Source organism: Vipera ursinii (assembly GCF_947247035.1).
Source record: "Vipera ursinii genome assembly, chromosome: 6".
NCBI classification, from domain to species: Eukaryota; Metazoa; Chordata; class Lepidosauria; order Squamata; family Viperidae; genus Vipera; species Vipera ursinii.
Window position 1 is genome coordinate 59,887,238 of NC_139515.1, and position 16,415 is coordinate 59,903,652.

General features: G+C 37.4%; 1 protein-coding gene across 6 annotated transcripts in view; it reads right to left on the bottom strand.

Annotated features, from left to right (window-relative positions):
- ZC3H7B (zinc finger CCCH-type containing 7B) overlaps nt 1–15,055 on the bottom strand; it is a 49,705-nt gene extending 34,650 nt beyond the window's left edge. For 3 of the 6 annotated variants that reach the window (XM_083366397.1, XM_083366401.1, XM_083366396.1), the window contains exons 1-5: nt 14,952–15,055; nt 10,050–10,109; nt 9,199–9,232; nt 2,790–2,987; nt 1,449–1,607 (exon numbers count right to left, since the gene is read on the bottom strand). In XM_083366397.1, coding sequence (XP_083222523.1) covers nt 1,449–1,607; nt 2,790–2,987; nt 9,199–9,232; nt 10,050–10,109; nt 14,952–14,971 — 471 coding nt within the window. In that variant the 5' untranslated portion in view covers nt 14,972–15,055. Of the gene's footprint in view, nt 1–1,448; nt 1,608–2,789; nt 2,988–9,198; nt 9,233–10,049; nt 10,110–14,425 lie in introns of all 6 variants that reach the window. The other 3 variants (XM_083366400.1, XM_083366398.1, XM_083366399.1) reach the window with 3 other exon arrangements.
- Between the last annotated feature and the right edge of the window lie 1,360 nt (nt 15,056–16,415).

The following is a 16,415-nucleotide window of genomic DNA, read 5'->3' on the forward strand; positions in this document are numbered from 1 at the left end:
CCAAAAAGTAAATAATTTAAACTTGTATTATTTGCAATAATTATGATTTTTCTTTTAAGAAAGCCCATAGCAACTTCATACACAGTGAAACAAGTTTTACTTACTTTTGAATTGTTCTATCCTTTGCTCTTTCAATTCAACTGAACTCTTTTAGGTAGCTCTATTAACATTTTTTATTAACATAAGGAAAAAAAATCTTTGCATTCTAGTGAAATAAATTCTGCCACATTGTAAAATTAATCAGAAATTATAACAAGTATGAAAGTTATAATGGTACATCATCAACAGATTTTTTGCTCCAAATATTTCATTATATATCATATATCAAGTGTAATCGTGATCACACAGAATTTATTCATTAGAACCAGATTTCAGACTTTTGTAACTTAGTACTGCAGAGATAAAGGATGTAACATTGTTGTAAATATTTACATTTGCTAATGCAACAGTAACTGGCACCAGAAACTGCTAGGTAATGCCGTTATTATAAGGCATGATGTTTCATGCCTGCAGTTCCAGCAGTCCCAGTCGCCACCATTAGGTGAAGACTGTCCAGATGCAGCATCCCGAGGTCCTGGGTTTACCACTTACAACCCCCTGCCAATTTCCTCATTGACTTTGCTTATTGGAAACCAGCAGTGAAGACTACAAATGATGATCACATGACCACTGAACAAAAAAAAAAAATCAAAGTTCCAGCTGTTGCAGTGCATCAGCAGTCTTGTGAACAAAGCTACTTGATAATCAACCTGCACTCATGACTGTTTGCAGCATCCCACAGTCATGTGATAACCATTGCCAACATTCTCTGGTTTTCCACAAGTAAAAGTCAATGGGAAAGACAGAGGGAAGATCACCAGTCACTCAGGTAAGCCTTCCCACCAGCCTTTCATGTACACACACTGCACCCTTCTTCCTTCGGCATCCAGTTATACCCTCCAGTGCCCTTTCTCTAGTTTCCCTGTGTTCACACATAGGCACCCACCCACCAGTGGCCTCCTTCCCTGCCTCCATGGGCTTGCACATAGACATGTGGCCCCCAGCACTTTCCTTCCCTATGGCTCCCTGCATTTGCATATAGGTACATGCCCCACATCCTCTTTCCGAGCCTTCCTGAGTTCACCCAGCCTGCACTGGGCCTCCCCTACCTTCCCACACTCGTCTGGGACTCCCTCTCCTTTTCACTTAATGACCCATATGTCTTTTGGTTACAATGACAAATGAGACTATCCACAGTACCATTGTTAGTGAGATAGTCACATGATATTGTGCTTTACAACCATATCACTTAGCAATGGCAATTCTAGTTGCAAATGGTGTTGAAACTAAAGGACTACCTGTAAAATATGCTACAACTGTAATATCATTTTAGTCATTTAAAATATTTACGGTAACTACTTTTCTATTAATAATGCAAAATATTTAGAAAAGAGGAAATTACCACTTACATGTGGGAGTGAGAGCAAACAGCGGCTGTTACATTCATAAGCTTCCTTGTGTCTTCCTAGCTCACTTAAGCAGCGGGCCTTCCGGAAGAGAGCACGGATGTTCTCCTTGTTGAATCCCAAAGCCTTCTCACTGTCTTCTAAAGCTTTTTCATGTAAGCCCTTTTAGAAAATTAATAAATGTGATCATGAGAACTTTAACACAAACAGAACTCTCATAAGTCCTACCCAAAAAAACCAGAATTCTAATAAATTCACTATTCTTATGGACACTTAGTAAGGGGAAAAAGGAGCAAATAAAATCCTAAACAGATGAGGATTCTATCAGAAGCACCTAACCAACCATATGGCCTTTCAGATAGCAGATGTATATTTCTCTCACAAACACTCAGTTCACAGTACATGTAGTTCTTGACTGATGACCACAACTGAGCCCAAAATTTCTGTTACTAAACAAGACAATTGCAAAGTGAGTTTTGTCCTATTTTACAACTTTTCTTGCCAGTTATTAAGTGAATCACTGCAGTTGTTAAGTTAGTAATTTGATCATTAAGTAAATCTGGCTTCCCCATTGACTTTGCTTGTCAGAAGGTTGCAAAAGGGGAACACATGACACTGCAACATCATTCTTAAATATGAACCAGTTGCCAAGGATCCAAATTTTGATCACATGGTCGTGGGGATGCTGCAACAGTCATAAGTGTGAAAAATGGTCAGAAGTCACTTTTTTGATTGCCATTTTAACTTCATATGATTCCTAAATGAATAAATCAAGGACTGTATAGACCTTCCATCTTACTAAGACCTAAGAGAAAAGTTAACTATGTCACCTTGCCATTTGCTTTGATCAAATTATCTTCCTTCCTCTTCGCTCTCAAGTTTTGTGGTTTTGAATATGAATATGCAAAAGTGGCCTCCACTTCTATTCAGAATCATGCACGCAGTAATTTTCTCTATAACGTTCTATGGAAATGAAAGTTGGATTTATCAAGTTATTAAATATATGTAGTCCTTGCTTACTGACCGCTCATTCAGCGACCACTTGAAGCTACATAATTTATCCTCAAAATTACAGCTTTTGCAGCATCTCTATGGTCATGTGATTACACACTGGACACTTGTTAATGGGCACACATTTGCAATGTTTGCAGAGTCCCAGGGTCACCTGATTGCCATTTGCAATCTTCACAGTTTCTAACAAGCAAAATCAAGGGGGAAATCAAGAGGAAGTCACATTTTATTTTATAATGGTGTCACTTAAGTGTTGGAGTTGACAGTCTCAACTGCAATCGGTAAGCCACAAGATTCTGTACACAAATATGAAGCAGTCAAAGGAGTACTCACCATTGCGAAGTAGCAGGCAGCTCGATTGACATGTAGTTTGCATAAAAGATCCGCAGGAATGTTCACTTCATCTGAAGCTGCATATTCAGACACATTTAGCCCTTCAACATACTGCACCAGTGCCAGCTTATAATCCTTCTCTCTGAATAATTCATTGCCCTCTGCAAGTAAGTTTTGCACCAATTTTTGTAAAAAGGCCTATAGGGAAGAATGGGATTCAAAACAATGAATATTTTCAAGCCTTTCACTTATGGTTCCCTCCACAACATTTTAACATATTATTCTTTGCAACAATGGCATAGTAGTACTAAATAATCAACTGTCAATAATCAATAAGTCCTTACATGGCATGGGTCCGGAATACCTCGGGGACCAACTGCTGCCGGCGTCGACTCCCCTCCGCCCCGTGCGTTCCCACAGAGAGGGCCTCCTCAGGGTGCCTCCGGTCAGAGAATGTCAGCTGGCGGCCCCCAGGGGGAGGGCCTTCTCTGTGGGCGCCCCGGCTTTATGGAACCAACTGCCGGTGGAGCTCCGGATGGCACCGGATCTCCGCTCCTTCCGGCGCGGGTTAAAGACCCATTTATTCGAACAAGCTGGCCTGGCCTGATGGGGGAACGTCTGGGTTTTTATGGGTTTTTATATTTAACTGTTTTAATTGGGCAATTTATTTAATCTTTTTTTAACTTTTGTATCTCTATTTATATGCCCTGTTCACCGCCCTGAGTCCTTCGGGAGAAGGGCGGTATAAAAATCCAATAAATACAAATACAAATACAAAATACAAACTGTACTATTGTAGTCTCTTTCAGACCTACCTATTCTTTGCAACATGATGCTTTCATTACACAATAGAGACCAGATGTAACAAATCCCTAGTTTTTAGTATGGTACAATACTGCTCTCAAAATCATTTTGAAAACCGACTTCCAGTTTGCCATCGTGGCACCTGCGGACACAGGAATGCGAGTTCCGTCTTCTGCATCTGAATTCACCCTGTTAGGGGACCCTGGAAAGGGTCAAAAGTTGCCCTGTAGGAGCGACGAGCAAGGAGGTGACCCCCGCTTGATCGCAGGAGGGCGGCAGCCCTTCCACTTGATCCAGGGCAGCCCTCCAAACCGACAGGGGAAAGACCAGCCATAGCAATATGGCTCGTCACTAAGCTGCTGACGGCCGAAGTCAAAATTACTACAAAGTACTTTTAAAGCAACACGGATGAAACTGGGTGAGATCTGATCTTCTCTTTAAGACTTTAAATATCTTTTCCTGCAAAAGCTACCCAAAGTATTTTTTCCCCTGTGAGGAGAGAGGGAAGGGAATTTCTACCCCACCCTCTAAGAACAGCAGCGACTGACTACCCAGGGGAACAGAGCAATTATAAGAACTTTAAACTAATTGGATGCATACACTTTTGAAAATTGGGGACTAAAAGTTTTCCTATTTAAAAAGAAAAGAAATAAATCTTGAAAAATTATTATAAAAACTTTGGACTTAAATAGTTTTAAATGGTATCGGTGACATATTGTGGCAAAGTGTGGTATTACAACTTGTTATTGACTAAGAGAGACTTGGCTTGAAGCCCAGACTCTAGAAAAAAACTCTTTTGACCTTGACAGATAGCACCTGTGAAAATCTCAGCTATAAAGAAGGAGCTTTAGGGTGGCATATCTGACCTGTTTGAACTATGAAGGTAAACCTTTGCTGATTTTCAGAGTTATATGTGGGGAATTGCTTTCCTATTTCTTTACATGAAAAGCATCTGTTATTACACGAGATGATGGAATACTTTGGACTATAAATTCTTACTTGGCAAACAATTTCCACTATAAAGACTACCTACAATATGTGAAATAGATGTCCCATACCTAGTTATAAAAAACAAAAAACTATTTTTAATGTTTGATTTTAAAGTCTTCAACTTAACACATTATCAAGAGAATATGGATGAAAATCAGTAAAAAATCCTTTCTATGTTGAAATCAATACACGAAACCTTTCTTTCAGCTTATAAAATAAGATGCAACATAAAGGAACAAGATGCCAGCTTAGATATACAAACCCAGATCTTAACTACAATCAAAGAACTAACAATGCAGAAAGTAACAAGAGAAGTAGAACAAGGACCCAAGTGACCAACAGATCCAGCCAATGGAAAATCAGAAAAGGGAGTGACAACATTGAAAATGGAAAAGACTTTTTACATAAATCAGAAGAAATCTGAGGAAAAGGGAGAAGAACAGATTGAATGGAAGATAAACCTATCAGGAGAACTGTGGGAAATTGGAGTAACAGGGAGGCAATTAAATGAATACAAATGGGCTAGTTCTTCCAAAAAATTGCAACCAAATCATCTTTCTTATTCCAAATAATACATATAATAATAGAGGGAGAACTGTTTGAGGATTCAAACGTACTGACATGGAAGGTTAAGAGTTAAGAGTAAGGCTGAATGTAGGTTTTGATCTATTAGAGGGGATTTTTATGCTACTGATTAAATCAGGGGTGTCAAACTCAATTTCATTGAGGGCCGCATCAGCATTGCGGTTTCCCTCAGGGGGCCGGGTGGGTATGGCCTGGGTAGGTGTGGCTAGAGTGCATATGGCCTACTGGGTGGGCATGGCCAGCTCTACATCGTTCACATCAAGGGTGCCTATGGGGGCCTGGGCAGGAGTGGGACAGATCTGAGGGTCTCTGGGCCAGGGCCAAGGCAGTGGGGGCCGTTCCCTCACTGATTCCAGGATGGCTTCGCGAGCTGCATGAAACCGGATCTCGCCCCCGGGCCTTTTGTTTGACATGTCTGGATTAGATGGTTGAATATGGTGAAAAATAGACAATTTTTAGAAAATAAAGTAACATTATAATTGAATAGGTAAGATGTGTAATAAGACTAACAAACTTTTGGTTTAATATGGTTTCAAAATAGATAACTTTTAGAAAATAGAATAAGATTATATGCAAATAGATGTGTATTTAGAATATTAGATTTTGTTATGAAAAGGGGAAAATGTATAAGTTGAGATGAGGGAAACTTTGGTCACCTAAAGCTTGGAAAATATAAATACTAAATGTTAATTTGAATATTGATGGAAAATTAAAGCCTGGGGGAAAAGCAATAACAGGACATTGATTGTATACAAGGATTGAATGCAAACACAATTAAGATATGTATAAGCGAAAAATTATTGATAAATGTAACAAAGATGTTTTTTACTTAGTTGATAATAATAATAACTATATTAGCCTAATAGGAGATAGTAGATATTAAGGGAAAAAGAGAGGAAATATCTGATGTTGTAACTTGAGATTTATTTATTTATTTTATTTATTTTATTAATTAGATTTCTATACCGCCCTATTCCCGAAAGACTCAGGGCGGTTTACAGGGCAAAGTTAAAAACAAAACAGTACAAAGGTTAAGATAAAGTTAAAATTAAAATAGGATTAAATAACAATAGCCCAAATTTAAAATTTAAATTTAAAATTTAAAAATTTAAAACCCCTCAGTCCAGGCCAGATAAATCAAACAACCAGGTTTTTAGGTCCCGGCGAAACGAATGAAGGTCGGGGGCGGTCTGGAGTTCCACAGGTAGGTCGTTCCACAGTGCAGGCGCACCCACAGAGAATGCCCTCCCCCTGGGGATCACCCACTGGCACTCACTGACCGGCGGCACCCTAAGGAGGCCCTCCCTGTGGGAATGCACAGGACGATGGGAGATTGATTCTGGCAGCAGGTGCTCCCTAAGATTTGTGTTAAAGATTTATGTATGTTACTGAATTACTGATTACCCAGTTACCACGTTGCTTTTTAAATATTTTATTTTAAATTTAGAAAACTAAAAATATTATATAAAAAATCATTTTGAAAACCATCAGCAGCCTGAGAGATATGAATAGACAGAAATCATCTTTGGCTGCTCAAATAGCTTCTCAATTTGTTTTTAAAAAACATGGTACAGCTGTTGAAAACTAGTGGATGTACGTGTCATTCAAACCTCGGGGCCATTAGGAAAGTGGGTTCCTCTAACAAGTAATTTTCTGACTTAAAAACTTGAGTACTTTGCTCAACTGAAGCACCAAGCAGTCTCCATAGATATTGAGTTTCAATTATTCTTCACATTCTATAAAACATTGAGGACAGTGCTCAAGAGAAAGAAAAAAAGGAAGGAGAAGGAATACATAGGGTCTGTTTCATAATATCCAAACAGAAGGTTCTGGCGATACCATCCTCTCTGCATTGAACACTCAGCCTCTAACATATACTGAAACCCAATGTTTTCTTCAACCAATAGGAATTTGTTTGCTTTAGTTGATTGGTCTGATTTTTCAAAATACTGGGTGTTTGATAGTTGTCTAATTTTCCTTATATAATAGTCTAACGGTTGCCCCAGCCTTTTGGGCACCAAGGACCAGTTCCATGGAGAAAGGTTTTTCCATGGACTGGAGGGGGCATGGTTTCATGTGCTGCCTGCATCCTGCGGATAGGGCTTTGCTTGTTTGCACGGACCAGTTTCTGACATGCTGTAAACCAGTTCCGGTCCATGGACTAGGGATTAGGGACCCCTAGTCTAACTCTAACCGTACAACCATTTGAAATTACAATGGTGCTGAACAAATGGTGGCTATGACAAGTCCTTAGAGTTCCAGCTGTCTTATACCCCTTCATTCTATATCACAATCTGGGTGCTTGGCGATCAACTAGCACTTACAACCATGATTACAACCACTGTCATTTGTGATCTTCCAGTCCCAACTGCCATCCTAAATTGAGGACTTGTATTTGCAGTAACATCACTGGTTTAAAAATGGAATTTCTCTTTAAAATCATCCAACAGAAGAGAATTTGTGTAGCTCAGGAATGAATCAAGTAGAAAATCTAATTAAGGAGCCAGCACTGGCAGGGTAAGCTACTTGTATATAAGCAGGGAACAAACCTGACACTCACTAGCACTGATGTTATTTAATCAGATAACAAAACACCGCAAGCAAACAACTAAGATCAAACCAAAGCGCCAAAGACTCCACATTAAAACCATCTTCATTCTGATCTTTTACATATAAGATTCAAGGTGCTGGTAATGATCTATAAAGCCCTAAATGGCATGGGTCCGGATTACCTACGGGAGCACCTGCTGCCGGCATCGACTTCCCTTCGTCCAGTGTGCTCCCACAGAGAGGGCCACCTTAGGGTGCCGTCGGTCAAAGAGTGTCGACTGGCGGCCCCCAGGGGGAGGGCGTTCTCTGTGGGCGCACCAGACCTTTGGAACCGTTTACCGGTGGAGCTGCGGACGGCTCCCGACCTTTGCTCCTTCCGACATGACCTAAAAACATACTTATTTGAACAAGCCGGCCTGGTCTGATGGGTTTGGGTTTTTTTAATATTAACTGTATTAATTTTATTGGAATTGGGCTGTTTTATTTAATTCTTTTTTAACTTTTGTACGTTGTATTTTTACTGTATTTGCCCTGTACACCGCCCTGAGTCCTTCGGGAGAAGGGCGGTATAGAAATTAAATAATAATAATAATAATAATAATAATAATAATAATAATAATAATAATAATAATAATAATAATAATTATTATTATTATTATTATTATTATTATTATTATTATTATTATTATTATTATTATTATTATTATTTTATTTATTTTTCCAGGGTTGGCACAAGAATTGTTACATTTTAAATTGCTGTCTTTGAGTAGGAAAATCCAAAGCTTTCTTTTCTATTTTTCTACACTGGGCTGAGTGAAAAAATCCTTGTCAGAAAAGTCAACAATTCTCATTTCAACTAAGCCAGAAGATCCAGCCTAGTTACTAATAACTTAACCCAAACAGCAGAAAATTCTTAGTATCTGCCTCTGTACTTTGTTGCTTCTTCCCAGGGTCCATACACTCTTTTCTCTGCTGTATTTCCAAAAATGCATAAACCTTTCTTCAGCAGGGCCCTCTCATTACTGATCCTATACTTCATAAATGCATTGTATGTGTATCTTTTTGCTCTTTTGTTAAGACTATTGTGTTTAACAGTATATTTTAGTTCATTGTCAGTTCTGTAGATGTAATAATGAGTAAACATGAATAAAATATTTATAATAAATAAAAAATATACAAACTTGGTCTCCTGTAAGAATTAAGTGCAAGGCCTGTTTGGGGATTATTTTTATGATAATGAAAAGCAGTAAAAATGTTATAAATAAATGCAACCTTACTTAGTGAAATTCTGCTGTAACATAAGATAGAGCCGAGAATGATTGCTGATTTTTCCATATAAAACTATGCTCATCTAACCACTCTAGAAAACTACTAGTACTATTCTTCTGTTCCCCAACATAATCTATGACAACAGATCAAAGTGTATTTACATAATACCATTAGATACTTTAAAATTAGAATGTGAAATCTTAAAAGTTACCTCATAGTCTTCTTGGCTTAATGGTAATGTAGACCTAGAATTAAGAATGAATGAAACGGTTATGAAAGAATGAAACGGTCATGAAATGTGTACATTAATCTAACATGCATGAAGATGTGGACATATATATATATATTACATATATAATTTAATAATGGCTATGAAATTTCCTCAGTAAAATGAATACCCCAGTTTTCTAGAAGGACAGTATTATTAGGTACCAACTTTACAGACTGACTGATATACTGGTGTTTGTCAAGAACTTTGAGCAACTTTAATGGGTAAAAAAAGTTCAGTAAACATTCCAAAAATGAAAGAAAGAAAATTTTGTGGCTAGCATCCATGGTCTACATATGTAGGAAGGTTTGTAAATATGACAAAGCTTAACTCCTGCAAAATTATAGTCATGGAAAACTGACACCAATGAAAACTGAATATAATCCTCCCAATTTATTTTATAATATTCCTATAAAGCCAATCAAAAGAATAAATTAGCTGAAGAACATCACCTCAAATTTAGTCTCAATCAACAAAAGAAAAAGATAAATAGAAATCTAAGAAATTATATTCCTCTTTAGAATTAGAAGTTCCCCTTTATGAGTATGTTAATTAAAATATGTTGTTGGAAGTCTAATATTTCTAGGTTCCAAATTCCACATGAGGGTAATATGTTTAAATTAGGTCACATAGTTCCAACAGGTAACTTCTTGTGCACTGCCATATTTTTACACCAATGCAACCATAATAAAATTGTGATTTGATTATTGCTTAGATATATTGAGTAAAGTGGAATTTTATATTACAAATAAATGAAAACAGAAACACCACCATCCCCAAATATGGTTACTTACTGGATGAACTGAAGACCTTTCTCTATCTCTTCTTTTCTTTTTTGTCTTTCCATTGCATCACTGCAATTGTAAAAAAGAATATTTTTATAGTTGTATAAATTTATTGATTTCAAATTTTAACATGGACATAGCACAATTATATTTCTTTCCCAAATTTGTTAGTATTTAGTTTTTCTTTCCATCCTCAAATAAATACAAAATGTAAGCACTTAGCAATACATTATCCGCAAATGTGAGTAAATAAATTCCAACAACTTTCCTTCCTACAAATACAGAAAAAGAAAAAGCTTATTTCATTATGCTTCTCAAAAGTATATACAGGATTTCTAAGGAGAGCAAAGGAATAGGAAGAAAAAAATTCAAGAACTTTTAACCTTTCTCAACACTTTGGAAATTTTTGGAATTATTTAGAAGACTGTATGTGACTTTAGGAGAAAATTGCAAGTAGAATAAATTTTTAAATAATTGTAATAATGATTAAAGAATGAAATCTGGTGAGTTCACTACAGGTAGCCCACCACTTACAGCCACAATTGTGCCCTAAATTTCTGTTGCTAAGCAAGACAGTTGTTAAGAGAATTTTGCCCCGTTTAAGGACCTTTCTTGCCATAGTTGTTAAGTGAATTATTGCAATTGTTAAGTTAGTAACATGGATGCTGGTTTCCCCATTGACTTTGCTTGTCAAGTCACAAAAAGTGATCACATGACCCACATAATCATAAATATGAGCTAGTTGTCAAGCATCTGAATTGTGATCACGTGATCATGGAGATGCTGCAGGGGTTGTAAGTATGAAAAAGGTCATAAGTCACTTTTTTCAGTGCCGTAACTTCAAATGATCACTAATGAAGTGTTGTAAGTTGAGGACTACCTTAAATAAGAATGCTGGCTGAATGGTTTCACAATGCTTTGCTGGATAGTTTTTAGCCCCTACCTGTACTCTTTATACACTTATGATTGTGTATCATCTGACCCATCCACTGCGATAATCAAGTTCGCAGATGATACAACTGTGGTGGGTCTTATTACAGGTGGGGATGAGACAGCATATAGGGCGGAGGTACAAAAACTATCCATATGGTGTAGTAACAACAACTTGCACCTAAACATCAGCAAGACAAAAGAGATGGTGTTAGACTTCCGGAGAAAAAAAGAGGAACCTGCCCCACTTTACATCGGGGAGGACTGTGTAGAGAGAGTTCCCTCCTTTAAATTTCTGGGAGTCTACCTCTGTGAAGATCTGACCTGGAAAGTTAACACAACCCAGGTGGCTAGAAAGGCCCAACAGAGGCTTCACTTTCTTAGGATCTTGCGGAAGAACAGGGTAGAACAACAGCTAATGACCCTCTTTTACCGGTCTACCATAGAGAGCGTCCTCTCATATGGTATTGTGGTTTGGTATGCCAGTCTGACAGCCGCGGATAGGAAAGTATTACAGAGGGTAGTGAGCACAGCACAAGACATTGTGGGCTGTTCCCTGACACCACTGGATGACATCGCCAGGGCTCGTTGCCTTGGAAGAGTGAGGAAGATTCTCAGGGATGACTCACACCCTGGACGGTATCTCTTTACTCTCCTACCATCCGGTAGGAGATATAGGAATATAGCCAGCCGTACCAACAGGCTGAAGAATAGCTTTTATCCGTGGGCTGTTAGGCTTTTGAATGGGATGTAATCTTATGCAGAGTTGACTTGGGAGGCCGGTGTGTGGTGTAGTTGGTTCACATAGTGTGGTGGGATGGAGGGTTTGTTGTCACTGTGTGTTGGGGGGAGAGAGCACAGGGGGAGGCTCAGCTAATCTCAATGTACACATGTTGTACTTTGACAATAAAGGTTTATTATTATATTTGTAACTTACTGAATAATTTAAAAGATTTACAGTCTATTTTTTCAAACAAAGTAATGTCTTTCTCAAGTTTTGCCTCAAGGTAACTACATAAACTCTTTTGTTTTCATGGCAATAAATAATAGCAGGAAACTGCCTTTTTCTAGGAAAATGAATTACAACAGTTTATTCATACACAATCCACAATCCTATACTGTATAATATATTTTATAAAAAACTAAAACTAGTTCAGGATTAAAAGAATTTGCAAAAAACTTTTAAGCTAAGATTCGGAAAATCTATTTGAAGGCTTGTGTAATCTTGAAATATCAGCAATTTAGAACATTATAAACAGACTGGACCAAAGAACACTAATAAAAATAGCATTAGTAGCAGTCAACATTGTACAAGTTTACAGCTAGTCCTCAACTTACAAATATTCTTTTAGTGACTGTCTGAAGTTATGACACTAAAAAAAGTGATTTATGACAGATTTTCACACAACCATTGCAGCATCCCCATGGTCACGTGAACAAAATTTAGACAGTTGGAAAATGGGCATGTATTTATGACAGTTGTAGTGGCCTGGGGTCATGTGATCACCTTTTGCGACCTTCTGAGAAGCAAAGTCAATGGGGAAGCCAGATTCATTTAATAACCATGTTACTAATTTAACAACTGCAGCAATTTATTTAACAACTGTGGAAAGAAAGATTGTGAAATAGGGCAAAACTCACTTAACAAGTGCTTAGTAAGGGAAATGTTGGGTTCAACTGTGATCCTAAGTCGAGAACTACCTGTACTGTCTATTGCTGAAATTTGAAAAAAGAAAGGCTTTTTGTATCTTTGCTCACCCAAACTGGCCTTTAATGATATGGTCCATTAATTAAAACTATGTACTTGAAAAATATTGTCAATATTATTTAAAAAAATAGTTAAAGTCCTACTCAGAATGGTATCTTCCTACAATTTCTTGTAAATAAAATATATGTGTGGGTGTGTAGGATGTTCACAAAGTAAACAATAGTAAACTTTTATGGTGCCACAAGGAGCAGAAAAATAGAGGGGAAAATGAACATTTTTCAGAAAAAAAATCAGAATATAGTACAGAACTACCAGTTGAGGTTCTGATACAAATTACAAATAAGAAAATTTATTCTTGATTAGCCTTGGTTGCACTATAAAGTATGAATGTTTCAATTGCTCAGATTAAGTGCAGGTTTGAGATCCTTATACAGCAGCTAATTCAAAGCACAGAACCAATGTGCATTTGTACCATCCCTTCCTGTTCACCTTAATATTTTCTAACTATAATGTAAGATTGTTCTAATTTTGCCATAATATCCTTACCATTTTTAAAGAACTTTAAAACTTCAAGTTTAAAAATTTAAAAAGCACTGTTCATTAATTGAGCAGTTATAATTTTTGCATATATTTGCATGCACCTATACATCACATGGAGACAGAGATGGGGGAAGATAAGGTTGAAAACTGTAGGGACTGAAGATTACTTGCTGCCTAATTTCAATTTTTAAGCAATTTTGACATTCTATTATAAGAATCTTAATTGCATATTATAAGAATTAGAAATTACCAAACTTCCAAAAACAAAGAATGCTAATCCATATATGATTTACAGTCACAAATCACCTACTCCTCCAATATGATTAGGATCATATATATGGTTAGTTCTGTTTTAAAAAGTTGTGTAAAGTAGTGTAGTAACTTTTTAATTAAAACATTGACAAAATATGGTAAACTTAGGCTAAGCTTACTTAAAATGAGTAAAAGACAGATTAAAAACACAATAACTAGATATATCCAAAGGCTTAAGCACTATACACTACAGAATATCCCACCAACCTGGAAGTTATAATGCCTAATTTACTTGTTCCTGGCACTCACCTACTTTCCCCCTAGTCATGCATGATAAAACACTGCATTCATTGTCAGTAGCAATTTAAACACATTTGCCATTCTCTTAACTATGCATTCTCCATGTTAGTAATATAACTTGTTTAACCTATTATATTAATGCAACAGGCATACGACATTTATGCATGAATGGTAGTTTTGTTATATTAACAAATATTAGGAAGCCTTTGGGATTCAGATTATAGCACAATATGCACTTATGCACAATAACTGTTTTTCATGTTATATTACTTGGCTTCTTCAAACCATTGTCCTTACTTTGCCCTCATTAAAAAACACGATTTTTAGTTGAAATTCCGCTGGATTAAAACCGTTTTAAACCCTATTAATCCAAGGCCTCCAAGCCGCGGCCTCGCTTAGCAAAGCGAACCGGCATTACATATATCTCTATGGCGGAAGTAAACGGAAAAAACCTACAGTATAATTTACATGCACTCTCCCAAACTCGTAGCAAGCTGTTCCGATTATTTCCAAGCTAAAATAGCCCCACGGCACAAAAAGATGTTTGTGATATATACAAAAAGATTTACATAATACACAGGAAACCATTTCCATGCTGTTACACTGGTAACTTAGATAAGTCAGGCTACAAAACGCCAGATCCAGCAGAACTAACCTTTAAGCAGGACCCACTCATACGCGTCGGCAGTTTTTCTTTCACTTAAATTGCATATAATGAATGTTTTTAGTAAAAACTGGCAAGCCAGCTTACAATCCCCTTGCCCCATCGGAGAGAAATAGTAAGAAGTCCCGATCGTTCGAAAAGGATACTGGGTGCGCCATTCACTCCCAAACTCCTGCCAGCCCCCCTATACCCATCTTGTTGGGGGAAAATCGTCTTTAAAAATACAGTTGGGAGCAAATTCTAAAGAAAGACCGAGACGTTTTGATATGGGAGGATTTGGCTGCATCTGCAATTACGGTATTTGTCACTGTTCTGCGAATCTATGTAATATTGCTGGGGAGGGGGGGAGGAATTTCTCACATCTTTCTCCACCTTTTTTTCTTTCCTTCCTTATCAGACAAAAAAAAATAACCTACTCACCCCTCCTGCTTGAAAATTTTCACTATGGTTACTTGCCTTGGTTAATGGTATGGTAGTACTAGATATATTATTATTATAAATAATTAGTCACTATTACTTCATTGCAAAAGGCAGCATTCTGATCCTACAGCAGCTTCTGCTGCTGCCCCTGCTGTTCCCTCCATGTGCCTCTTCGTCTTTTTTACTTTCATTTCCAGGTCTCCCTAATACAGCCTTACCAGCCAGACAAAATGCATCCTTGGGATCCCTCCAGGTCCTAACGGCCACCTGTTTCCCACCATAGGTACTATATCTATCTATCTGTGTGTGTGTGTGTGTGTGTGTGTGTGTGTGTGTGTGTGTATGTGTGTATGTGTGTATATATATATGTATGTGTGTGTATGTGTGTGTATGTGTATATGTATGTGTATATGTATGTGTGTATGTGTACACACACACACACACACACACACACGGTGTACAACAGTATTTTTTTATTTTATTTTTTAAATGGTAAAGCCTCCTTCAAATTGAATTCGATTCAAGTAATTAATTAGTAAATTTACTACCGTACTTATGCCCAGACTTTGAGATATCATGCTTAAAACACAGGAAATAAAAGTATGTCTAATTTTACCTATGTAGTACTGTATTTGAAGATGGTAGAGGACAGGAAGGCCTGGAGGAACGTTGTCCATGGGGTCAGGATGGGTCGGACACGACTTTGCAACTAACAAGTACTGTATTTGCAAATAAATCCAAAGAAAACATATATGGGGGTAGGGGGAGACAGAGATACAGATCAATGAAAAAAACTAATTCAGTGAGATTTTTTTAAAAAACCAGCCTGAAGTTCTTGGTTATTTACTTTCAGGCATATATACATTGGGAAGATTTGTTTATTTCAGATGCAGTTTTTCAAGGCAAGATCCTTCCAAACTGGCAGACACCAATTTATAATATTATCATGTAAATTGCATTTTGCAATAAAAGGTTGCTATACAATGTTCTGCCAATTATAAGGGAAAGGTGATTTAAATTAAATGTAAAGTGATCCAAATTGAAGCTGCAGTTTGAACTAATCAGAGTAAACCCTGGAGTCATAGTAGGTAGTTTACAGAAGACTTTGACTTGGTGTGTGACAGCTACAGTAGAGAAAAAAAGTAAGTTCTATGCTAGATGAATAGCAGCATAGGAAACAAAGATGCTGTCATTATAACATCCATAGTACATCTGCCATCTGAAGTACAGTTTATATCAACACTTTTGGAAATGATAACAGAGTGAGAAAGGTCAGAAGATTATAAATGAATGATCAGAATGTGTTGTAGCGTGGGCGACCGCGTGGACACAGGAACCAGTCAACATAGTGCAAGGTACCTTTATTGATTACAAGATGGAACTGAGTCCCAAAACCCCCCAGTGTCCTCTTATAGCCTACTGATGCCATGACTCCAGCCAACCCGGTTGCTCTATTTTCCCGCTGGCCAGGTAACACCCAACCTGGTACTGTATATTTCCCACCGGACAGGTTGACCAATCAGGACGCCCAACCAATGCCACCTGGTGTTGTGGTAGCTAT